At 42.0% G+C, this 25804-nt stretch overlaps 2 protein-coding genes and 1 pseudogene across 2 annotated transcripts; all 3 read right to left on the bottom strand.

The window, feature by feature from the left end:
• Positions 1–424: 424 nt before the first annotated feature.
• LOC141488878 (macrophage migration inhibitory factor pseudogene) lies at positions 425–15634 on the bottom strand (annotated as a pseudogene).
• A 147-nt stretch (positions 15635–15781) lies between these two features.
• On the bottom strand, positions 15782–17262 carry C5H6orf15 (chromosome 5 C6orf15 homolog). Its single transcript, XM_074189254.1, is given in 6 exon segments — positions 15782–15876; positions 15879–15929; positions 15932–16090; positions 16093–16116; positions 16119–16365; positions 17221–17262. Coding segments are annotated over 6 exon segments (618 nt in total).
• Positions 17263–17543: 281 nt separating this feature from the next.
• On the bottom strand, positions 17544–22438 carry CDSN (corneodesmosin). The gene is made up of 2 exons (XM_074236745.1): positions 22314–22438; positions 17544–20693 (listed from the first exon to the last, which is right to left on the bottom strand). The coding sequence occupies exons 1-2, from the start codon at positions 22402–22404 to the stop codon at positions 19138–19140; spliced, it is 1647 nt and encodes a 548-aa protein (XP_074092846.1). The 5' UTR covers positions 22405–22438; the 3' UTR covers positions 17544–19137.
• Between the last annotated feature and the right edge of the window lie 3366 nt (positions 22439–25804).

Raw genomic sequence — 25804 nt, 5'->3', positions numbered from 1 at the left:
TTAATTAGATCTAAGTTCTTTTTCCTCCCAGATCAAATAAGAAGTTCTTTAGGTGTTCAATTATACGATAACATAGGAAACCAGAGATGCTAATGGTTGGGGCAATGTCTGGACCTCACAAAGGATAATTAAGGAGTATGGCCCTGCTACGTGGGCACAAGATGGAAGTTGGGGATACAGGACACCAATCCATATGTTAAATAGACAGGCTGTAGTAGAAATTATAACTAATCAAAAGGGGGACATGAGAGGGATTTATGTTTCCAGGCAGGAAGATAAAAGGTCATAAGGGTTGATTAAAAGGAATAGAATAAAGCAAAACTAAGTTAATTCCTATTTGGTTTTTTTTTTTTTTTTTTTCAGCTACACAAAAAGCAGGAGTGGCACGGCAGGGGCCCGGGCATGCCCGGCCTGGGATGGGCCCTCAGGCGAAGGTGGAGCCGTTCCAGCCCACATTGGCATGTAGATCCTCCCCCGGGGATCTTCAGGTGCTTGGTGAGCAGCTCGCAGAGCTGTTTGCTGTAGGCTTTGTTCCGGGGGCCCCGATCTTGCCCGTGCTGTGTAGGCTGCAGAGCGCCCAGGGCTCCATGGAGCCCCCCGAAGGCCACCGGCTAGCCGGCCGCCGCGTGCACGGGCTTGCCCCTAGCCTTGGTCAGCTGCGCCGTGAGCTCGGCCAGCAGCGAGTCGGGCGCGGTGGAGCGCGCCACGTTGGTGTGCACCACGAACATGGGCACCGCGGTGCGGGGGGAGCGGGCAGCGGGGCGGGCAGCGGGGCCAGCAGAGCGGCGGCTGCCCGGCAGCGACTGCTTAATTCCTATTTGTAATTAAATTTTCTGTATATATCAGCATGTCAGTGGGCAAGGCAAAATGTTAATTGTCATAATCTAAGAAGCACCAGAATTTCAGTATCTAATGATGAAAATATGATTAAAGTGTTATGTTAAGAAGTTCCTTTAAGGGGCGGCTAGGTGGCGCAGTGGATAAAACACTGGCCCTGGAGTCAGGAGTACCTGGGTTCAAATCTGGTCTCAGACACTTAATAATTACCCAGTCGTGTGGCTTTGGGCAAGCCACTTAACCCCGTTTGCCTTGCAAAAAAAAAAAAAAACCTAAAAAAAAAAAGAAGTACCTTTATCAGAAAAGAAAGTCTTACATCAAGTTACCTGAACTGGAGAGGACTTTTTGGGAACAGATTCTGAAGATTCAGAAGGACATCAGAAAGTTCCAGAGAAAAGAAAATTGGACCAGAACTTTATGTTATATTTTAATATACCTAGCATTTTGAATGTATGGATTATCACAGGGGACTGTCCGCTTTTAATCACTGTAAACTTTTCCCTTGTTTCTGTAAATGCATTGCTCATCCTTATGCCCCCTCCTTATAGATAGATTTCATGTTGCTTGCCCATTACCAGAACACTAGGCAAAAATACTTTGCTGACTTGATGAAATACAGGGCAAGTAAAAGACATGTATGAGAAAGAAAGTAAAAAATTGTTAACTAAATTTGAGAAATTGAAGAAAGGTGTAGAAATGAAATTTTGCATGAAAAAAAAGAGGAGGGATTGTGATAAGTGATTAGTTTTCGTTTTTACATTAGTTATAGGAAACTGAAGAAAGTAATTTATATCTTACAGAGAAACAACTAGAGGGAATGAGGGAAAAACTTAAGTGGTTGAATCTAAGGAATGGAGACTGCAGGATAAAATCAAGCCAATTTGCATCTTACTGGGAACAAAAAAAAAGTCCTCTATATAGAGAGGAAGTGTATAGATTTACAGCAGGAAAACAAGGGACCATAGAATTAGAAGGTTGGGTGATTTAGTAAATGGACTGGTGCCAGTCTAGGTGTTAGATTCACATATCTGTGTTAAACAGGGCCTGGCTAACAAATTGTGGGGAAGGAGAAGTTTGATGAGGAATTTGAACCCATATGGGGAAAGAATTGGGTACATCAGATAGACCTTTGACTTCTCCAACATCCAGTCAATTGGGGACATTAGAGGGATTTGAGTTTCCAGGCAGGAGATAAAAGGACATAATTTCGTGCCACACATGTGTCAAATTTCTATTTAGGACATCCTTTCTTAAGGACCTTTCAGTATTTCTTTCACTAATGGCAGTTTCAAGTTTTCATTAAGCTGTTTGTTTCTTACACAGGATTGTTGCAAAAATCAAATGAGATAGTATTTATAAAGTGTTTTGTAACTCCTGAAAATTATATTCAATATTTCCTATAGGTCTTACACAAGATTCTGGTCTTAACTAGGATCAATCTTCTCTTTGTTCTTTCCATTCGTTTTTTACTTAACTCATTGACCATTTCTCCTTGTAAAAACTGATTCATATCTGCCCAAATATTTTTTTTGCTTTTTTTAATTTAATATTTATTCTCATTTTGTACAATGTTATTTTTACATTAGTAAAATATTCTTGTTTAAGAGTAAACGAGATAGCCCCTCCCCCATAAATATAGACTTGCTTCAGCAATAAAGTAAAGGGGAGAGAAAAAAATTAAAATTAAAAAAAATAATAGTAATAATTGTAGGTATGGCCAGGTGGCACAATGAATGGAGCACCAGCCCTGGAACCACAAGCACCCGAGCTCACATCCGGCCCCATACACCCAACAATCACCCAGCCGTGTTACATGCAAGCCACCCGATCCCCACTGCCCTGCAGAGACAAAAAGAAAAAGGAAAAAAAAAAGACCCAAAATAAAATAAAATAGTAATAATAGTAAGGGTGGCTGGGTGGTGGACAGAGCATTGGCCCTTGAGCCAGGAGCACCAGGGTCCCAATCCGGTCTCAGACACCCAAGGATCACCCTGCTATGCGGCCCCAGGCAGGCCACCCAGTCCCATTTGCCCTGCACCCCCCCAAAATAATAATAATATTAAAAAATGTGCTTCAGTCTTTGTTCTAACACCAATAACTCTGTTGTGCGTGGATCACATTCTTTATGATTAGTCCATGGCAAAAGTTACTTCCATATTTTTCCAACATTGCCATTGCTGATCACAACTCCCTCCTTTGGTATTTCTCCACTACCATGTACTATATTTTCTCTCTCCTCTCACTCTGACTCTGCTGTAGGGTAGCTGAGTGGTGCAGCAGACAGATCCCTGGCCCTGGGGCCAAGAAGCCCCCAGTCCCCATACCACCCCTTAGGCCCAGAATCCACCTGGCCCTGTGGTCCTGGACAGGCCATCCAATCCCAGCCCCTTGCAATAAGTAAAAAAGAAAATGTGTTATATCTGAACACTCTCCCCCCATGATCCATCCTCTCCTCCATCACTCACATCCCCCCCTTCCCCCTGTCGCCCCCTCTCCTTACTCCAAATGCCTATACCCCACTGAGTATATATGCTGTTTCCTCGCCTAGCCACCTCTGATAAGAGCGAAGTTTCCCTCATTCCCCCTTGCCTTCCCCCCTTCTATATCATTGCAATAGCTCATTATAATAAAGAAAAGTCTTATTATATGAAATATCTTGGCCTATTCCCCCTCTCCTTTTTCTTTCCTCCTATTACATTTCCCTTTTTTTCTATTAACTCCATTTTTACACCATATTTTATCTTCGAATTCAGGCTTTCTCCTGTGCTTCAACTATAAAAGCTCCCTCTACCTGCTCTATTAGCTGAGAAGGTTCATATGAGTATTATCAGTGTCATTTTTCTATACAGGAATACATGCAGTTCATCATCATTAAGTCCCTCATATTTTCCCCTTCTCCTCCAATCTCTATGCTTCACCGGAGTCCTGTATATGAAGATCAAACCTTCTGTTCAGCTCTGGCCATTCCAAAAGGAACATTTGAAATTCCCCTGGTTCATTGAAAGTCCATCTTTTTCCCTGGAAGAGGACATTCAGCCTTGCTGGGTAGTTGATTCTCGGTTGCATTCCAAGCTCTTTTGCCTTCCAGTATATTCTATTCCAAGCCCTACGAGCTTCCAGTGTAGTTGCTGCTAAGTCCTGTGTGATCTTGACTGCAGCTCCACGGCATTTGAATTGTGTCCTTCTGGCTGCTTGTAATATTTTCTCCTTGACTTGGGAGTTCTGGAACTTGGCTATGATATTCCTAGGGGTTGGTTTTTTGGGATCTCTTTCTCAGGGGGATCAGTGGATTCTCTCCATTTCTATTTTGCCCTCTGCTTCTAGGATATCAGGGCAATTTTCCTGTAGTAATTCTTTGAAAATGATGTCAAAGCTCTTTTCCTGATCATGACTTTCAGGTATTCCAATAATTTTTAAATTATCTTTTCTAAGTCTGTTTTCCATATCAGTTGTTTTTTCAATGAGATATTTCATATTTTCTTCTAATTTTTCATTTTTTTGGTTTTGAAGTATTGATTCCTGATTTCTGGCAAATTCATCAATCTCCCTGAATTCTATTCTTTGTCTGAAGGATTTGTTCTCCTCAGAAAGTTTTCTTATCTCTTTTTCCATCTGGCCTATTCTGCTTTTTAAAGCATTCTTCTCCTCCATAACTTTTTGAACTGTTTTATTCATTTGACCTAAGCTGGTTTTTAGCATGCTATTTTCTTCAGCATTTTTTTGGATTTCCTTGACTAGGCTGCTGACTTCATTTTCATGTTTTTCCTCCATCTCTCTCATTTCTTTTCCCAGTTTTTCTTCTAACTCCCTCATTTGATTTTCAAAGTCTTTTTTAATCTCTGTCATAGCCTGAGCCCAATTTCTGTTTTTCTTGGAGTCTTTAGATGCAGGAGCTTATGCTTCCTCATCTTCAGACTGAGTGTTTTGATCCTTCTTGGGCTCATTTGGAAAATATTTCTCAATTGTGTTCCTCTTTTTTCTCTGCTTGCTCATTTTTCCCAGCCTGCGCCTGTTTTGGGGTGCTTCCTGACCTTTTGGGACACTCCCACAAGGGTCTCAGTGTGTGAGGCTCTGTCCTCCCTCCTGGTCTGTGAATGACCATAAGCACCCCCCTCTGCCACGGGGCTGAGGTGGGGGGGGCCTGCTGCTCTTCTGGGGGTACCTAGACTGCAATCAGGATCTGAATGTGGTCAGACCCCCAGAGTCCTGTTCCTGGGGCTGAGCACAAAGCTCTGCAGTCTCTCTCTTCACTCCCCTCCCTCCACTCAATGGTCTCATGCCCTGGGGGCTCCTGCTTACCTGCTCTGCCTGCTTCTGTTCCTGGATCAGGGCTGCTGAAAGACCACGTTGCTTGCTATGTGTCCTGAAGGCTGGGCTCCATGTGCTCGCTCTGGCAGAGGTCCCCCGCTGTTCCCCCACTTTGTGCCTGCTGCTCCCCTGGGGTGTAGCTCAGGAGACTCCCCTGCTTCTGTGAGCCACAGCTCCCAGCGCCCTGGGGCTGCCTCCGGAAGGCTGAGGTTCTTTTGCTCCGGTGGGCCACCCCTCCGACGGGCCACCCCTCTGACCCGGGAAGCAGAGCCTTTCTGCTCTTTTCCAGGTTACCTTGAGTAGGAGAACTGCCTCATTGGGTCCCTCTGTGGGTTCTGTCTCTGGAAAGTTTAGTTAAAGTCCTTAGCTTATGAGTTTTATCATAGAGCGCCTAAGACTGCATCCTTTATTGTCGCCATCTTGGCTCCACCCTGCCCAAATATTTTAACAATAAAATTATGACAATAGATCAAAATCATTATATAACAATAATATAATAGTACTATAGCAATGAATGACAGTACTTATTCCTTAAGTTTCCTAGGTATTTTTTAAAATTTGGGAAAATCACCTAGAGTGTATGGGCATGAATTGTGTGATAGTTCCTATCCACTCCTGAGAGTTGAGGGGTCATAGTCATGGCTACTATCCCTTGTAACTAATTCATTTTTCAAGTAGCAGATTTATGACATTCTATTGTGACCCACAACTGGGTAAAAACCACTAAGCATTAAAAGCAGAGAATCAGAGGCAGCTTATTTTTTTTTGCTTTACAAAAATACAAGTCTTCTCTTATTCTGTGGAAGGAATCTCCTTGTCAGGGGCCTAATGAGAGGGGGGGGAAAATGAGCACTATTGTTCAGTCACTCAGTCATGTCTGAGTCTTCATAACCCCATGACCATAGAATACTCTCAGGATTCCCATGCCAAAACTACCCTTCTCTCTTTTTATTCCCCTCTCCCTCTCTTTCTCCCTCCCTCCCCCCTTCTCTCTCCCTCTCTCTCTCTCTCTCTCTCTCTCTCTCTCTCTCTCTCTCTCTCTCTCTCTCTCTCTCCCTGTTTTCCAGAGCTAAGGCTCAGCATCAAGCTATGCCCTGAGCTTGGCATAACAAAATCCTTCTGGATGAACTCTGCTACAACCAAGTCCCAGAATTCATGATCCTTGAATTCTAGGAAACGTCAATAAACTCAGACATGAAGTCCTGCTATGAATGGACTTTTTGCTACTATTTCACTCTTATCTCACTCTTGCTATTATGTTCACTACCATTGCTACACTGCACTGTCATTCTTTGTGTAACCATAAATATATATATATACACATATCAAAGTTTAACCTCACTGCCTTGGGTCTCCTTCTAGAAGGACCCTGACAAATATTTTGATTTTCCTCTCCCTGCAAAGAGAGCTTTTTGCTTATACCTGTGTGAGTTCTTTGTTATTTTTGGAGTTAACAGCAGCTGTAAAATTTCTGGAACTTTTCTGTCATTTGCTACCAGAAGTAACAACACCAATAGAAGTTTATTTTCCCTTAAACCCTTCATGCTGGGTTTGTACCTTAGAAAGAAGGAATGACAATAATCATTTATTACTACCAAGTACCAGACACTCTGTTAAGTGCTCTACAAATATTTATGTTGTTATAGTTGTCACCTCTAGCTTTTTGTGACCCTGTGTACCATAATTTCTTTGGGGTTTTCTTGATAAATATTCTGGAGTGCTTTGCCATTTCCTTCTCTAGTGGATTAAGAAAAACAGAAATAAAGTGACTTACCTAGGCTCACATAGCTATTACCTGAGGCCAAAGAAGGATGAGCAAGTAGATTTCAAAAAATCTTGAAAGACTCACATGAACCAATGCTGAGTGAAGTGAGGAGACCCAGGAGAGCACAGTACACAATAACAGCAACAGTAGGAGATGATCAGACTTAATAAACTTAAGCACTTTTCAGCAATACAATGATCCAAGACAATTCCAAAAGTCTAAAAATGGAAAATGCTACCACATTCAGAGAAAGAACTTTCCAAATGCAGATCAATGTATACTCTTCATTTTTTTTTTTTTTTAGATTTTTGCAAGGCAATGGGGTTAAGTGGCTTGCCAAAGGCCACACAGCTAGGTAATTATTAAGTGTCTGAGACCGGATTTGAACCCAGCTACTCCCAACTCCAGGGCCGGTGATTTATCCACTGCACCACCTAGATGCCCTTCCATTTTGCCTTTTGCAAAAAAACGTAAAAAAATAAAATTGATCTCAATATTAGTAGAAGTATCATCAGTCAATCCACATAAGTAAAGTCTAAAAAAGAAAGTTATATGACTCCATAAATGTGTATCATTTCTCCTTATATGTTAATTATAAACTCAAGAGGACAATAATCAGGACAGAAGAGCATATTGATGATGTCCTGCCAGAGAATGGGATTATTTCATAACAAAGGTAAAATGATTCAGGGCTCTAGTGGATGGATATACCGGCCTGAGAGGATAGCTCAACCGCGAACTTAACTAGCTGTGGCTGGAATCACCTTGCTTGAACGTAAAAATGATAAGAGATCTAGTCTCACAGAGTAAAATGCTCCTGTATATTCTCTATTTAATTATACCAGGACATAAGTTGTTGCAGAGGACACAGAACAGCAGTCAAGATGCAGACAGTTTGAAATAGATAATTTCTATGCCAAGTATGATTCTCTTGTATCTATATAAAAATCAACTCTTTCCCAGTTGAAGGGGTGGTCATTTTTTGTAATGACCTTGCACCTTGAGGTTTAGATGGTAAATCCCAAAGAATTAAATTTCATGTAAAATCTATACTTTCTGTCATATTTTTATTTTTAAGGTTTTTACAGTTTTAGGGTTCACAGTGACAAATAGGCCTGGATAATTGTGGCTTCCATTAAGTGTTGGACTAGGAATCATTTAATCATTTTACTGCTAAAGAAAATAAAAATAAATTAATATTTGTACCATGCTTTAGGCACAAGTTGGACAGAAATTTTATTTACTTTAATACTTAAACTTTGAGGGGCAGAGCCAAGATGGTGGCATGAGAATAGGCTTTCCCAGGAGCTCTCTTCCAAAAAATATTTCAAAAATCTTAAAATTATGACTCCAACTAAATTTTCAAGAGACAGAACCCACAGGAAAATCCAGTGAGGTAATTCTCCAGCTCAAAGTAACCTGGAAGATCATGGGGAGGCTCTGTTCTATGAGGGTGGAGGGGGATAGCAGTATAACCAGGATCACCAGCCAGAGGGAAGGAGCTCCAGCAGTCTGATAATAGCCCATGGGGTGCCTGGTACCCTGGAAGTGCCAGCTCCTGGCAGCAGAAGCAGTTTCCTGACCTGTTGCCAAGGAACACTAAGCACAACTTGAAAGATCAGTGGATAAACCTCTGCCAGAGTGAGTGGAGAATCCAGGCTGGCCTGGCCTCAGAACAGCCATGGCCCTCAGTGCAGCCACAGCCCTTGGCACAGTCCAGATCCTAGGAAACAGAAGCAGACCCACAGAGCTGCCCAGCAGGGAATCAACCAGCAGCTGATCTTAGAGTGCTCATCCCACAAAAGGTAAGGGGGTGGAGAGAGACTGTTGAGGTCTCTCCTTTGTCCCTGGGATAGGACTCTGGTGCTTTGTCCATATTCAGACCCTGATCGCAGTCTGGGCCCCCATACTGCCATAACTGAGCAGGGACCCTCCTCACAGCTCCAGGGAAGAAAGTGTGCCTGTGATCATCCACAGACCAAAGCACAGGCCAGGAGAACAGTCAGAGCCTTTCATAAAACTTTGAAGGAATTGAGGTCCTTGTGGGAGTGTCCCAATAACACTCAAAAGCTTGGGAAGCATCCCCAAAACCAGGGCACATGTTGAGGAAATGAGTAAAAGGAAAGAAAGGAACCTGATTATAAACAATTTTGTCCCATGGAGGATCAAAACACACACTCAGATGGGGTAGCTAGGTGGCACAGTGGATAGAGCACCAGCCCTGGAGTCAGGAGAACCTGAGTTCAAATCCAGCCCCAAACACTTAATAATTACCTAGCTATGTGACCTTGGGCAAGTCACTTAACCCATTGCCTTGCAAAAAGAAAACAAAACTCCCAAACACACATTCAGGAGATGACAAAGTCAAAACATCTGTATCCAAAGCCTCCAAGAAAAATAGGAATTGGGTTCAGGCTCTATCATAGTAGAGCTCAAAAAACATTTTGAAAATCAAGTAAGGGAGGTAGAGGAAAAACTGGAAAGAGGAATGAGAGAGATGCAGAAAAATCATGAAAACCAAGCCAGTAACTTAGTCAAGGAGATCCAAAAAATGCTGAAGAAAACAACATGTTAAAAACCAGTTTTAGGTCAAATGGAAAAAGCAGTCCAAAAAGTTAATGAGGAAAATACCTTAAAAAGTAGAATTGGTCAGATGGAAAAGGAAATAAGAAAGCTCTCTAAAGAAAACAACTCTTTCAAATGTAGAATGGAGCTAAAGGAAACTGATGACTTTGTGAGGAATCAAGAAACAATAAAACAATATCAAAAGAATGAAAAACTAGAAGAAAATGTGAAATATCTCATTGAAAAAAACAACTGACTTGGAGAACAGATTCAGAAGAGACAATTTAAAAATTATTGGGCTACAGAAAAACATTGTACACCCTAACAGCAACATGGGGGTGATGATCAACCTTGGTGGACTTGCTCATTCCATCAGTGCAGCAATCAAGGACAATTTTGGGCTATCTGCACTGGAGAATACCATCTGTATCCAGAGAAGGAATTGTGGAGTTTGAACAAAGACCAAAGACTATATTACCTTCAATTTAGGAAAAAAAAACCCATTTAGAAAAAAAAAAAGTTATCTTATTATGCAATTTTGCTATCTCGTATATTTTATTTTTCTTCCTTAAGGATATAATTTCTTTCTCATCACATTCAACTGAGATCAATGTATACCATGGAAACAATGTAAAGACTAACAGACTGGGGTGGCTAGGTGGCGCAGTGGATAAAGCACTGGCCCTGGAGTCAGGAGTACCTGGGTTCAAATCCAGCCTCAAACACTTAATAATTACCTAGCTGTGTGGCCTTGGGCAAGCCGCTTAACCTCATTGCCTTGCAAAAACAAACAAACAAAAAAAGACTAACAGACTGCCTTCTGTGGGGGGTGGGGGGAGAGAAACAAGAATAGGGGGAAAATTGCAAAACTAAAAATAAATAAAATATTTCTTAAAAAAAATAAAAATAAAAATTATTGGACTACCTGAAAGTTATGATGAGCAAAAGTGCCTTGACTTCATTGTTAAAGAATTTCTACAGGAAAATTGCCCTGATATTCTAGAAGCAGGGGACAAAATAGAAACTGAGAGAATCCCTCAATCTCCTCCTAGAAGAGATCCAAAAAAAAAAAATAATACCCCCCCAGGAATATTATAGCCATATTCTAGAAATCTCAAGTCAAAGAGAAAATATTACAAGCAGCCAGAATGAAACACTCAAATATTGTAGAACTACATACTACTTACAACAAGATTATTTTAGTAATGTACAAATAAATAAAAATGTAAATTTTTTAAAAAGTGACATTAGAAGTGAAAAACCAGAGGAAAGGAAATTTAAACAACTAATAATAAAACAAAGCAAGCTATCATTTCTAATGAAGATTAATTGAAAATTCAAGGTGACAACCTACTTACTATGAAGAGGACTTTATTACCTAGAAACTTCTCAGTCATGATGGAAAGATAGTTAGTGACCCCAAACTAGTACAAGTTCACATTATGCAAATTTGAAAAGGCTAATATGTAGAAACTACCTTCAAGATTTACTGTCAATTTTCATCTTAAACTGGATGCTATAAAAGAGATTTAAAGATGTAGGTGCGACTTATGCCTGGTGGCTATTATGCCAAGCTTAAAGATTTTATCTGTGATCCTATTTTTGAAAATCTATATATATGTATATGAATACACATATACTTAATATGTTTGTATATTTATGCTAATCTCTCCTCTCCCCCACAAAAATCCTTTAATGCAGTTCTTTGAAATGAAAAAGGACAAAGGAATATTAGTTTTATGATGTCACAACATAGTGCCTGATAAACCAAATCTACTTTCTCTGCTTTTCCAAATATCACAAACATTACTCCATTGAATAGATCAAATCATAAAAAAAAAACCCACTTGAACTTACATCTAATAAGAGTGGAAGAGAGAGATAAAGATGGAGACTGAGGGAAAGGAAGAGAGAGAGAGAGAGAGAGAGAGAGAGAGAGAGAGAGAGAGAGAGAGCATCTGGCATCGGTTCCAGTGCTCTAGGATGTGTTTTCTTTGCCCTAATGTGAGCTAATTTTATAGGAGTTTTGAGAAGATAATCACAATATGTAAAATTACTGATTGGTTTTAATATTTCAAAAGTCTCTCTTATCAATAGTAACTATTCTACTTCTTCTAATCACTATCCTTTACCAAGGATTATAAAGGTGAGGGAAGCCTGGGTTGATGCACCCTCATTCAGAATATGTCCTTGGAGCCCAGAATTTCTAGACCTCCAAAAATGGTCAAAGAGAGTGTCAGTGGGTCCCAAAGCAATAGTAATCCCTGAGTTTCCAGGCAGAGGATATGGTTTGAGCCAAAGATAGCCTAGAACAGAGGACCCCCAAGAATCTATAAATTTCTGCAGACAACAGCCTGGTGTCTTATGCCTTGGATTTAAATAAATCAGTCTCAATCTTGGGACTACTCTTTAAATGCATATTTATTTAATTTATTATATGCCATCCTGAGGGTATAGTCTATAAATTTCAGAATATAGTTTGTTTATAGTTCAAATCTAGCTTGAGCCTATTACTGTATTCTATCATAAATGTCTCAAATGAGTCAATTTAAAAAAAAAGCCAATCCCCAATTGACAAATGCTCAAAGGATATGTATGCAAAGGCAATTTACAGATGAGGAGAGCAAAGCAATCCATAGTCATATGAAAAATTGCTCTAAATCATTATTTATTAGAGAAATGCAAATTAAAGCTTCTCTGAGGTACCATTTCACACCTCTCAGACTGGCCAATATGACCAGAAAGGACAATGATCATTGTTGGAAGGGTTGTGGGAAATCTGGGACACTAATACATTGTTGGTGGAGCTGTGAACTCATCCAACCTTTCTGGAGAGCAATTTGAAACTATGTCCAAAAGGCAACAAAAATGTGCATACCCTTTGATCCAGCAATATCACTACTGGGTCTGAAGAGATGATGAAAAAGGGTAAAACATCACTTGTGCAAAAATATTCATAGTGGCCCTGTTTGTAGTGGCAAAGAATTGGAAATCCTTCCTTTCAAGTTAATTCAAGCCCTCTCCACCTCTCCCCCCTCAGACTACTGTAAGTCAGTCTTGATTATTCTTCAGTCTTTCCACTCTCATATCCATTCTTTATTTTCAGCACTTAGTGCAATATCTGGAACATTTTTAATATGCTTAATAAATGTTTATTGACTTATTGACATTTCTATGAGACTGATCAAATCAGTTCTCTGTTCAAAAACCTTCAATGGCTTCTTCTTGTTGTTTTTCCTGTAATAGTTTGTGAACTCCTGGAAGGAAGAGGAGCAGCTTTCTATTTAAATCAAGTTCAAGAATTCTCTTCCCCACAGGCATATCTGCTATCATAAATGACTGAAGTGGAAATGCAAGTGGATGAGCAGAAGAGCTACCAAGAGCAAAGACTGTTAGGTGGCGTCCTGAATTTGAGTTGCCCCATCCAGTGCTTTTGCAGGAGGCAGATCTGCTAGTTTGTAGCCATTTCTAACATCCCAATTTTTTTTATCACTGTGCTGGCTTGTGACCCCACACCTAACCCAGCTTCTAACTCATCAAATTAAGTTTGGGATGGAAATTTTAAAGACAATGATTTTTTTGGTTCCTATGAAAAGATCAAGAGAAACAGTGAGTGAGGAAGACACAGGAGTTGGGGGAAAATGGGGGTGCAGTTTATGGGCATTATTTTCCTGAGCTCAGCTGAGACACAACCACAACAAGACAGGAAATAAGCACGGAGTCATAGCTGGCTGTGTACTGAACCATGACTTGGTCACAATGGAATCACAGAAAAGGCAGTAGATGATTATGGGATATACTGACTAACTGAAAAAGTTGATGCATTGAATAGATCTCTGAGCCTGGAGTCAGAAAGACCTGAGTTCAAATCTAGCTTCAGGCACTTTCTAGCTGCAAGACCTTGGGCAAATCATTTCACCATTTGCCTCAGTTTCCTCATCTAAAATGATCTGGAGAAGGAAATGACAAACCACTCCAGTATTTCTGCCAAGAAAACTACAAATAGGAGTCATAAAGGGTCGGATAATGCTGAACAATAGCTATGTGCTAGGAATTGTACTTTATAAATATTTGATGCTGACAACATCCTTGGTTGGGTAGGTACTATTATTATTATCCCCATTTTATATATGAGGAAACTGAAGCAGGCAGGTTAAGCTTGTAGTTGTAAAGTAGGATATGAATTAAGGTCATTCTGACTCCAGGTCCAGAGCTGAGTCAAATTTTTTTTTTAAAAAAGCTATTCCCCAATTGACTAATGCACAGAGGATATGCTAAGGCAATTTACAGATGAGGATATCAAAGCAATCCATAATCATATGAAAAATTGCTCTAAATCAGTAATTATTAGAGAAATGCAAATTAAAGCTTCTCTGAGGTACCACTTCACATCTCTCAGACTGACCAATATGACCAGAAAGGACAATGATCATTGTTGGAAGGGTTGTGGGAAATCTGGGACAATAATACATTGTTGGTGGAGCTGTGAACTCATCAAGCCTTTCTGGACAGCAATTTGGAACTATGTCCAAAGGGCAACAAAAATGTGCATGCCCTTTGATCCAACAATACTGCTACTGGGTCTGAAGAGATGATGAAAAAGGGTAAAAATTTGTACAAAAATATTCATGGCAGCCCTATTTGTGGTGGCAAAGAAATGGAATTAGGTAAATGTTCTTCAACTGGGGAATGGCTTAGCAAACTGTGGTATTTGTATGTCATGGAACACTATTGTTCTATTAGAAGCCAGGAGAGATGGGAATTCAGGGAAGCCTGGAGGGATTTGCTGAGTGAGATGAGCAGAATCAGAAAACCATTGTACACCCTAACAGCAACATGGGGTGATGAGCACCATCAGTGCAACAAATCAGGGACAATTGGGGCTGTCTGCAATGGAGAATACCATCTGTATCCAGAGAAAGAACTGTGGAGTTTGAACAAAGACCAAGGACTAATAACTTTAATTTAGAAAAAAAAAACTGATATCTTATTGTCTGATCTTGCTATCTCTTATACTTTATGTTTCTTCCTTAAGGATATGATTTCTCTCTCATCACATTCAATTTGGATCAATGTATATCATGGAAACAATGTAAAGGCTGGTAAATTGCCTTCTGGGGGGGAGGAGGGAAGTAAGATTAGGGGAAAAATTGTAAAACTCAAAATAAATAAAATTAAAAAAAAAAAAGAATCCTTTCCAAATACCTGGATCATGATTTTTGTCAAGTTAGGGCAAGCCGGAGAAGAGGGGGGTTAAGGTAAAGGGGACATGAGAATCTCTAAATGGGAATAGAACTTCCATTTGGAGCAAGAAATAGACCAAAATATTTCAAGTTCAGCAATCATGTTGTGAGGGGCAAAAGTGCTGACTTTTCAGAAACATAGTGCTAAATTAGTCTAAGCCATAGACCTCAGTTTCTATTTCTCAAGAATCAGGTGAGCATAAGAACCCAGATCTCCAGCTAGAAAAATTATGTCACCCTAACCTTATAAGATGTAAACAAAGACAGACCCTCCTGGGAAAGCTTAGGTACACCTCCCTTCTCTTCATACCATCAAGTTTGACCAATTGTTGTAAGGGTCGGCAGAAAAGAGGAGTGGGAATGGGTTGTGTTTTTTGTGGTTTTTTTTAACCCTGCTTCAGCTTCTGTAATTTGGCTTTTCTTGCTCTCTCTTTCATAGACAGTTAGGAACTGCCCAGCTTCTTGCAAGAACCAAATTAAATTTTAACTCTTTACTGCCACTTTGAGAGGACTCTGAGTAGTCATTTTGGGTTAGGGTTTAAATTCCCTGCATAATGTTTTATTGCAATTTCCCCCCTTGAAGTAGTATTCCTGTATCTCTAAAAGGATATGAAGCTTCAGAAAAATGGTTACTAGCTGGAGCTGAAGAGTTGGAGTGATGTCTGAATTCAGGTCAATATCTAAGGTCATGAGAACAGAACAAATCCCCTTGATTTCTCCCTTTGTCTCCAGGGCCATGTAGAAACTTCCAGATCCCATTAGAATCCAGGTTCTCAGGAATGATTTTGGTATCTAGGAAAGACATTCCAGGAAGAACTGGGGAGATGGAGGGATAATAATAATACTGATTATTAATTCTTCACATTCTTCCTGAAAATTGAATATTGTTACCTGGATATGGATTATGCTTCCCCATCTGTTTCCTGGATTTCCTTTGTTTCTTTACCCAATTTGTACCTGGGTATCTAGTATTAATTCCCCAAATGGTACCTGATAACAATCCATTGATTGCTACCCAGTCAGTTAATACATGGGTATTTATTATTAACCCTCCAGCTAGTACCTAGATACTGATTATGGTTCTCCCAGAGTTGTATTGAGTGCTACTTTCCCAGCTTTCCCCAGAAAATCTAAGTGGTCTTTCTCCCCAACTAGTTGACCCTGATTCTTCCTAGACACCCCCAGATTGCTGTCCTGAGTCCCCCATGGGTACCAGGCAAAGGTTTCAGATGAATTTGGTTGATGAGGGATCAAGGAGGGTGCTGGGTAGGGATTTCTATCAATGATCCTAGAGGATCAGAATGGGGAGGCTGGTTAGGCTCAGTGTCCTTGAGGAGAAATGGGTTATCAGAGGAAGAATTGATTGAGCTCGAGGAGGAACTACTGTCTGGGATCCACAGAGGACATAGTACCACAAGGGTGAGAAGGACTGTCAGGCAGAGAATCATCATATGAGTGAGCTACCATTTGCCAAGGATCATCAGAAGTGAGGGAACCCTGGACTGATGCACACTCATCCAGAAAATGTCCTTGGAGCCTAGAATTTCTAGACTACCAAGAATGGTCAAATAAAGTATCAGTGGGTCCCAAAAAGAATAGTAATCCCTGAGTGTCCAGGCAGAGGATCTTGTTTGATCCAAAGATGGACTGGAACAGAGGGCCCCAAGAATCTACCAAGGAAAGGTATCCAGAAAGCAGGGACTCAGATCCCAAGTTCTGATTGATACTCCAGGTAGAGAAAGCTGGGAACCCCAATTGGGTGAAGTAGGAAAGAAAGGGGAGATAAGGCTTCCCCCTAATTCCTAATTCCTACTTCTGACAGGGTCCTGGATATCTATCCTCCTAGTTCAGATCTCCACTCCTTGCTACTCCCCCCACCCCAGCACCTAGATGTTCTGTGTCTCCTTTCCTTATTCAGTCCTCCCTCACAACTCCTACTTGCCCCCAGAGACCCAAGAATAAGCCACAGACCTGGATTCTCTCTCTACAGCCCCTGTTCCCTCCCAGGACTCGGGTATTCTGCCCAGTAATCCCCATACCTGGGACATGAAGACTAATCATAAACAGACCCAGGGAAGTCCAGCTCCAAGTAATATGGCCCTGCATCTCTTCTGCACCTTGTACCTGTCTCCTGCAAGAACTGTCAGTCCTTTATCCTTTTTTTGGAAAAGGAGGTAGCATGATGTAGCAACAGGTTAGTTCAGTGATTTTGGAGATTATAAATCATACTTTCCTCTCAGATGCCTAATCCAAGTCATAGTAAGCATTTAAGTGTTACTTGGATGCCCCAGGGAGAATAGGGTGTTTTCCATATCTTGGTTCATCTACAGTTTCTATCCTTTCTTTCTTCACTGAAGAGGAAAAGGTATCCCAGCTCTCAATTTGACACAGGTATACTCCAAGGGCGTGAGAACCTTTCCCTAATCCTACTCTCCCTGCCCCCAGACTCATTCATTCTTTCTCCTGTTCCCATGAACATAAAGGTTCTCCAGTTCTCCTTACCCTTTCCTCTTCTCTACTGAACACAAGAAAGCTCCTGCTCATGCTTGCTCTCTCTGTCTCTGTCTCTGTCTCTGTCTCTGTCTCTGCACTCTACCTCACTTCTCACCACACTTCCTCTACTTCCTGTCCCTTCCTTACCTTCCTCAGGTCACCTGGCCTCTCCCACATTCTTCCACATCTCCACCTCAGTCCCTTCTCCCAGAACGACAATCTTAATCACTTAATAACTAATAACTCCTTCCCCTCCCATCCTTTTTTTCCTCCAAAAAATTTTCTTTACCCGCAGAATAATTAGTCCTTTATCATCCTTTCCCCAGAAAAGCAATTTTATTTTCTCTTCTTGATACATGAAGAGGGAGATCACTCTAAAACTTAGAGGGAAGGGTAAAGAATAGAGCAAACCAAACCAGGTGAAGACAGGATAAAATAGTTTGCTTCATTTCTCCTCTAGCTTACTGTCACCTGGTTGGAACCTCTCTAATCTAGACCTGGGATCTAGGTTTCCTAGTCAACCACCTTCATCCTAAAGTGTTTCCACCTTCCTTGTTTTCCTCTTCTAAATCTCCAGATATGTTGGCACCTTGGGCCTCCTGTTCATTAACCAGGAATGTGGTCCCATGATTGTTTTTGATTCATATGGATTGGTATTTAGATCTTTTTCCATGAACTCAGGTGAACCTTGAACCCAGGTAATCTCATCATTGGCCCCAAGTAGAGAATGAAGTCTATGGAGGCAAGTAGAAGAAATCTCCAGAGACTTTGTAGGACAACAGGAGACACTCTAAGGAAAATAAACAGGACATTTTTGATCATTTTAGGGGTATGGGGGACAAGAGAGTTTCTACAGGGGCAAATAAACCTTTGGGGAAATGGGAAGAATTTGAGGCTCTTTTTGGAGAGGTATGGAAAACAGGTAACCTCAGCAGGGGTGGGTCAGGAAATCCAAAGAAGGACCACAGATAGTCACATTAGGAAGACCACAAAGTCACAGAGCAGGAATTCAATATAAGTTTTATTGATCTACCACCATCTCTAGGTTCCAGAAAGAGTGGGGAACCGGCTCCATTCTCTAAGGATAACCTAGCCTCTCCAGAACAGTTCAGAAGTCTGAGGAAAGGGTAGATAGGTGGGGAGTTGACTGGGAGATTAAGGACAGGAATAGATGCAGTTGGATGCATTTGTTTTCCAGCAGCTCTCCCAGGTTCATGAAAAACTATTTAGTTCATTGTCAAAGTAATAAAATAATTCTACCACTAGAAGGCCCAACACAGTAGGATGAGACATACAAGCAACAAACTGGGTTTGATCCAATTGGGCTGGATGTAAAGAGGTTAGGAAGTGGGGTTGTAAGAGAGGTGTTGAAAGAAGGAATGCTTGTTTGATGGCCAAGATGACAGATGCCACCACTTTGGAGAGAATAAATTGTGTGTTTTGGGGGTATGGGGGTGGCCAATGATTGTTTAAGAGGAAGCTTAATTAATTGTCTAACAGAATATTTTTTTGTTGGAAGAGTATTAGAAGAACAGCTAGGTGAGCATTGGATAGAGTACTAGCCCTGGAGACAGGAAGACCTAAATTCAAATCTGGCCTCAGGCACTTAATAATTGCTTAGCTGTGTGACCTTGGGCAAGTCACTTACCCCCATTGTCTTACAAAAATCAAAAAAAGGAAGAGTATTAGAGGATGAAATCATTGTCTATGGCAAACGAAAGGGGTGAAGTTGGTGGGAGCAAGGGGCATCACCAATTATGATGCAAAGATTTGTATTGGAGTAAAGAACTCTCATGAATTATAGATAAGAAGTGGAACCAGCCCTGTGATGGGATTTTTATATTCCTGGAGCTTGCTCCATCATCCCAAGGTGATGGAAGAATATTTGTGGGGTGTGTGTGTATGTGTGTGTGTGCCCACATCTGCTCAGGGACTCTCAAGGGGCTCTCCTTGGGGCAAGAAAACCTCAGGGTCAACCAACTGTGGCCCCAGTGGCTTCACTTTGGCCAAAAGATCACGAATAGAACGGCAGGGTATGCCAGAGCTGCTAGAACCACAGGGCTTAGCCCCTGCCGAAGGATCTAGCTGAGGGGAGCCCTCAAGACTTCCACTTCCTTTGGATCCAAGGGAAGAAGAGGACAGGGAGCCACAAGGTTTGCCAGAAGTAGAGCCACTCCCACAAGGCTGGAAAACCACATTGGAGCTGAGGGAGGAGCTAGAGGAGGAGCAGGGCTCTTTGGAGCTCTGGTAACCACTTCCACAAGGGTGGGAAGAAATGGAACTGCTGGACACACTAGAGCTACTGTGAACCACAGAGTTGGAGGAGGAGGAGCAGGGTCTCATAGAGATTTGGGAACCAGATCCACAAGGCTGAAGCACAGAGCTTCCGATCTGGACACCACCAGTGCCCACAGGCTGGTAAATAATAAGTGGAGAAGAGCCCCCAGAGATACTGGAACCATGGCTGGAGATGAAGGGGTTGCTGGAGAAGTATTTCCCCTCAGAGATGGGTGGCCCAGCAGCAAAGTTGGGAACACCTGGTGAACCCTTGGGGGGGTTCTCCTTAGAGAAGTAACCAACAGGGTAGATTTTACCCTTACTATATGTCATTCCTGGGATCAAGTAACTGTTAGAAGACCCACCTACCACTTCATAGCTACCATAGGAACTGGAGGAGGTAATGGGGGGACAGGGCTTGCCAGGAGGCCCCCCATTACTACATGGAGACCCTGCTACTATTCGGTTACCACCAGAACCATGTTGCTCCACCACCACCACCACAGGCTTATGGCCCCCTGACATAGAGTGAGAGCTGGAGCTGGAACTGGAGGATGGGAGAGGACCCCCACTACAGTGTGAATAAGGATTGTCTGGGCCACAGGGTGCTAGACCAGAGACAGACACAACGGGACTGCCACCACTGCTGCTAGATGTCCAAGAGGACTGAGAAATGACAGAGCCAGGTTTAGAGGATCCAGATCCAGACTGGGAGGACCAGCTAGATGATAGAACAGGACTAGAACCAGACTGAAGGGAACTAGAGTGGGAGGACCAAGATCCCATGGAGCCACTGGAGCCACTGGTACCCCCACTGGCACCACCACTGGCACTGTTAGAACTACTGCTGAAGCTTTGGTAAGTACTGGAGCCACTGGAACTACCACTAGAGCCACTGGAGCCACTGGAATCACTGGAGCCACCAGAGCCATTAGAGACAATAGAACCACTGGAGCCACTGGAGCCACTGGAGCCGCTGGAGCCGCTGGAACCACTGGAACCAATGGAACCAGTGGAGCCACTGGAACTGCTGGAACCACTGGAACTCATAAAATTGCTGGAACCACTGGAACTACTGGACCCACTAGACCCACTGAAATCACTGGAACCATGACTTCCTGTGATGCATGGGTCACTGGGAGATGTGATTCTGGTGGGGTCCTTACAGGGATCATAGAAGGCCCGGACGCTCTTAGCCAGGGTTCCTGATGGAAGAGAGGAGAAAGTTCAATAGAATCATAAAAGTTTTTCTTTCATCCCTGTTGCAATCAATTATTTAGCTCTCTGAATTGTCCTTTTTCTCCCAATCACTTCTCTCTCCCCCCATATATAAATGCTCCAAAAGTTTAGCATAACTAAGAGACTTTGATCTCTTGCTTATAGAGAAGTGACAAGGTTCATGAAGCTCTAAAGTACTAGTGGTGGAATGGGTTGAGGAGTAGTGATAGAGAAAGTGAGAAAACTAAGGAAGAGATATAATCACTTGACCCAAGTGAGTCAACATTTGGGTTAGAATAGATCCCTGACATCCTCCATCCTACTTCTGGTCAGGTTTAGAAAATTAGGGTGAGCAAGGCACATCTAGACCTGTTGCTTCAGAACCTGCTGATACCAGCTGGACAAGACACCACACCCAAAGATACCCCCATTCAGGGACGCCCTGAAACTTCTTCCACCGAGACTAAGACCTGGAAAGGTACCACTCCTCCATTATTTGCATTATTCTCCACCCAAGAAATAACCCTTCTGAAGCTTCCATGTCCTTGGGGAATCTGACTTCCCTCAGGTCTTACATTCCCCTAAGGACCCAGCACCTCTGATTTCCTTAACCTCTATTTTGTCTCCAATTCTCTAAAAGTTCCCCTTGCTCCATCTCCACCTTACAAGCTCAACTTGTCCTCTTGTCCCCGTCTTCACCTCCAAGTTCCAATTATGATGTACTAGAAAGAACACTGACCAGAGGAGAACTGGTTCTAGTCACAACTCATCATTTACATATCTTAGTATCAATTTCTTTATTTGGATAAGTCACACCTGCTCAATATCCCAGAGTCATGAAAAACAAATAAAATGATGTTAACAACAATCCTGCATATCAAAATACTTTATAAAATCTAAAGCAGATTTTTTTTTAGGAATAGTATTGACATTTACAATCACTGCTTTCTTCCCTCTCTCCAGATCTTCATGATCACTAGATGTCCTAGGAGTTTTTTTTCCTCATGGTTACAGGGAATACATCCAGTCTTCTTTCTTTCATTGATATCTGCCCTCATTTTGCAAACCCCCTTAATACTCCCCTAGGAAACCCATTCCCTTTCTCAGCTAAGGCCCATCCTACCATTTCTAAATTCTCAATTCTATAGGATCTGATTCTGCAATTCCACATGGTGGTATCTCTTAAAACTGAACATCCCAGGGGGGCAGCTAGGTGGTGTAGTGGATAAAGCACTGGCTCTGGAAGTTAGGAGGACCTGAGTTTAAACTTGACTTCAGACACTTAATAATTGCCTAGCTGTGTGACCTTGGGCAAGTCACTTAATCCCATTGCCTTGCCAAAAAAAGAAAAAATGAAACTAGGCAATATAATCCCACTTCTTATTTTCTTATCTCTTTATCTTTCTTCTATCACTATTTACCTTCTCTTCCAGTGCCTCATACCTTCCAGGAACTCAACCTTTCTCCCCAAGGACACAGGAGTTCTTAATCTCAGTCTTTCTGATTCTCCAATTTGGAGTACCCAAGTATCTTGCTCTCCATTCATTCCCATTCAGCAATACCCTCTGCTCCCAGAGAAGACTCATTTAGGTTCCTGTGTTTCCTACCTGGCAGGAGGAGGGCAACCACCAGCAGCACCATCAGGGTGAGTGGGCAACCCTTCCCTCGCCCAATCTGGGCTGCCCAAGTCATGCCCATCTTGCTTTCTGACTGATGGCAGCTCTGGACACTGGGTCCTTTATGGCAGGGCTGTACATTCCCCAGGCAGGAGTCACCAAGCAGAGGGGAGGGGAAGAAAGGAAGGGCAGGGGGGGGGGGGCGGGAAGTTGCCCTGAGGTGGGTTGGTGTGGCCAAGAGTTGGTGGACTAATCAGTCTGCAGCATCTGCTAGTTCAGCAGAGGTGGAGAGGAATCAAGTAACACCGGGTAAGGACACTGGCACCCAATCAATTTCTCTCATCTGACTTGGCTGCTCCTGGTACCTTAATTGCCTAATCCGGAACTGGGCACCCTAACCTGATTAGAAACATTGTCTGCACACTCCTAGACCTCCACTCATACCAGGTGATCAAGGTATCCTCTTCACTCCAGACTTTCACTCACCCCTTTCAAGCTTCCACCCCAAACCTTAACCCTTCCTCCAGAGTACAGGTTACCTCACATAACACATGAGGAAGAATTTGGAGAGAATAGTGGGAGGAGATTTAAGAGAATATGCCTTTTTTGCTAAAGTAATTAGGAAACCAGGATAGTGTTTGTTTCTGGGGGCAAATGAGACATAGAGAATGAGTGTGTGTGAGGGAAGGGCTTGGGTCCCCTGAAAAGAAGTGAATGTGAAGGAGTGTGGCATTTGTTTTGCTTTGAGGGGATAAACACCAGTCCTGGTCTCTGGGAGGAAGCTGAGCTGCTGACCCCCATCAAAAACAAGCCTCAGTTACTCACTCTTCTCTTACTCCCCACCAAGGGTGGCCCTGACCATGAGTGAGCAAGAGGCTAATGAGACTAATTAGGGGAGGTGGTGGCCCTGAACTAACAAAGGGAGTAGCCATTTAGTGTGTTCCCTGCCCTGATGAGTGATCCGGAAACCTGGTTCTAGTGAGGGAGAGGTAACCAGACTTCTGGGTCCTTGATAGTGATGCTTTCTGTTCTTACATCACCATAATATACTCCATGTATCTCTTCCCCTTCTCCTCTCTTAGAGCCATTCCATTATTACAATTAGTGGGTTTTATTTTATTGTTTGTTTTTTGTTTAGAGAGAGGGAGGAAAACGTCAGACTAACTGATCAATACATTGAGAAAGTTCCTGGGTCCTTGAAAGAAGCAGAATTGTAGAGAAGATCAGGAGTAGAGGGAACAAAGGAGGAATGTCTGGATTCCTCTCCTGGGCCTTCATTTCCATTCTCTCCCTTTAAAACAAACCCCTGTCAGGGTACAGTTTTTTGAAGATTTCCTACAGTGTGGCAACAGGAGGATAGTTTATGGGAGTCTAGTTGGTATGCTCCTTTTCAAGTACAGGATGCCCAAACCCAGACAGGAATGAAGAGACCCTTTCCTGACCATCCCATCTGAGTTTCTCATTTACATTGCTTTGTTAAGTTCAGTTTTAATCAAAATTCATAGTAATATAACTTGCTTTTGTCCCTAGGGGACTAATTGGCCTTTTTCTGCCTGTCTCATTCCTTCTCAATATTTCTCTCTACCCACACATATTCTCTTTGTCTCAGACATTCTTTCACATATTCTTCTCTCCCTGTAATTCTCTCTGCCATTTAATAATTTCTATCTTTTCCTGTCATTCTATTTTCCCCTCTCTGCATCTCTTTGTCCCTTATCTTTCTGTCTATTATCTGTATATTCTTAATTCCTGGAATATCAAACAAAGAAGTTGAGTTATAGGATGAGGGAGAAGGGAGCGAAGAGGGGCACAAGTCCAAGTTCTTGTTGCTTCACTACTCACCCCCATCCCCTCCATCTCCACTTAAGAAGAAAACAACCAAGATGGGTCCTCATCCAAACACTGGACTTACAACTCACTCTTCTGCCCATCCTTCCCCAAGAGAAAAAGAAACAAACATTGGAAGACTTGGGGTAAGTCACTTAATCCCTCTGAGACTCATCTGTAAGATAGGAATAAAAATTCCTGTTACCATCTACCTTACAGAGTGGTTTTGAGGATTAAGTAAAACCCTCTAGATAGAAAAAAACATTTATACTGTTGTAGGGCACTATTTAGCTCAGCTATTGTTATTATTAATGATGCTCTGTTAGATCCTGTCTGCCACCCCTCTGATCCATCTCTTCCCCACTTCCCAACCCCAACTTTTGCCAATACCTTCCCCACTCCTAGAATTTGAGGATGGATGTCTCTCCGGCCCCTCCATTATGAACTTGAGGAGGTGGAGCTAAGAGGGAAACCAGGGAATTATAAGGAGGTGGTGAGTAGTATATTTGAAACTAAGAGGGAAGAGAATTTACTCTTCTAAGGAGTGGGTGGGGTTGTATAGCCTGTGGATTATTTTTCACCCACCTCCTCACTCAATTCCAGAGACTTTGTATTGTTCCAACAAGCATTCCTGAATGTTGAGGTCAGGATCTAAAAGTGTGGGCTGGAATAGAAACTAGAAAGACTCATTCCTTGTCTGAGTTCCCTTCAGGGCTCCTCCCACAGAGCTCAGTGGAATGGGCTTTAACCCATTCCATTTCTCTCACTTCCATTTTACTCTACTTTTCTCTATTCCAATGGATTCTAAATTACTTTTCTCTATTCCAGTGTACTCTATACTACTTCTAGCTAATGTAAGCCACTATCACTATTCTAACTTGACATTAATTTTTGTTACTCTCACTCTCACTCCATGCTCCTAGAACTGGAGGAAGCCTGAATTATATTTCACCACATGTGGGAGGAAATTTCCACCACATCTGCAATGGGATTAATAAATGTTACCTCCTAATAATGAAAATTTTGCAAAAGTAGAATGGATGCTTCTGAAAAAATGGATTCACCCTTACTGGAAAAGACGGTATGATGTAGAAGATAGTCTCTAAGGTCTAACCCTGAGATTTTGAAATACAAAGAATTGAAGTAGACAAATATCCACCTTTTAGAGCTCTCCCAAACAGCTTGAATGTGAAACAAACAAGAATGAGTTTGGGATTGTCATTTGAGCTTTCACTAAACTCTGAGGAAGATCTTGAACTTCACCTGGGGGAGGTATGCTGTCCAGAGTGCCAATGAGCCTGACCTTGAAGTAGAGTGTGCATGGATAGGAAAGGTATAAGACTTGAAAGTTGAGAGCTGTGGAGAAGTAGCAGAAGTATGTCCATATTACATAGTTTGCTGTTTAAATAGTGAGGGCTAGAAATAATCAGTAAAAAAAAAAAAACATTTAATAAGTGCCTATTATGTGTCAGGAATTGTGTGAAGTTCTAAGGAAACACAGGAAAGACAAAATGATCCCTGCCCTTCAAGAGCTCACATTCTAAATAGATGAGTCAACATGTAAATAACTATGTTCATATAAGATATGTAGGGAAGAAACAAAAGGTAATCTCAGACTACATGGGGAGAAGAATAAATACAGGTAAAAACTGAGT

Source organism: Macrotis lagotis, chromosome 5 (assembly GCF_037893015.1).
Source record: "Macrotis lagotis isolate mMagLag1 chromosome 5, bilby.v1.9.chrom.fasta, whole genome shotgun sequence".
NCBI lineage: Eukaryota > Metazoa > Chordata > Mammalia > Peramelemorphia > Peramelidae > Macrotis > Macrotis lagotis.
The sequence above is the reverse complement of the archived record's forward strand: the minus strand, read 5'-3'. Positions and strand labels throughout refer to the sequence as shown.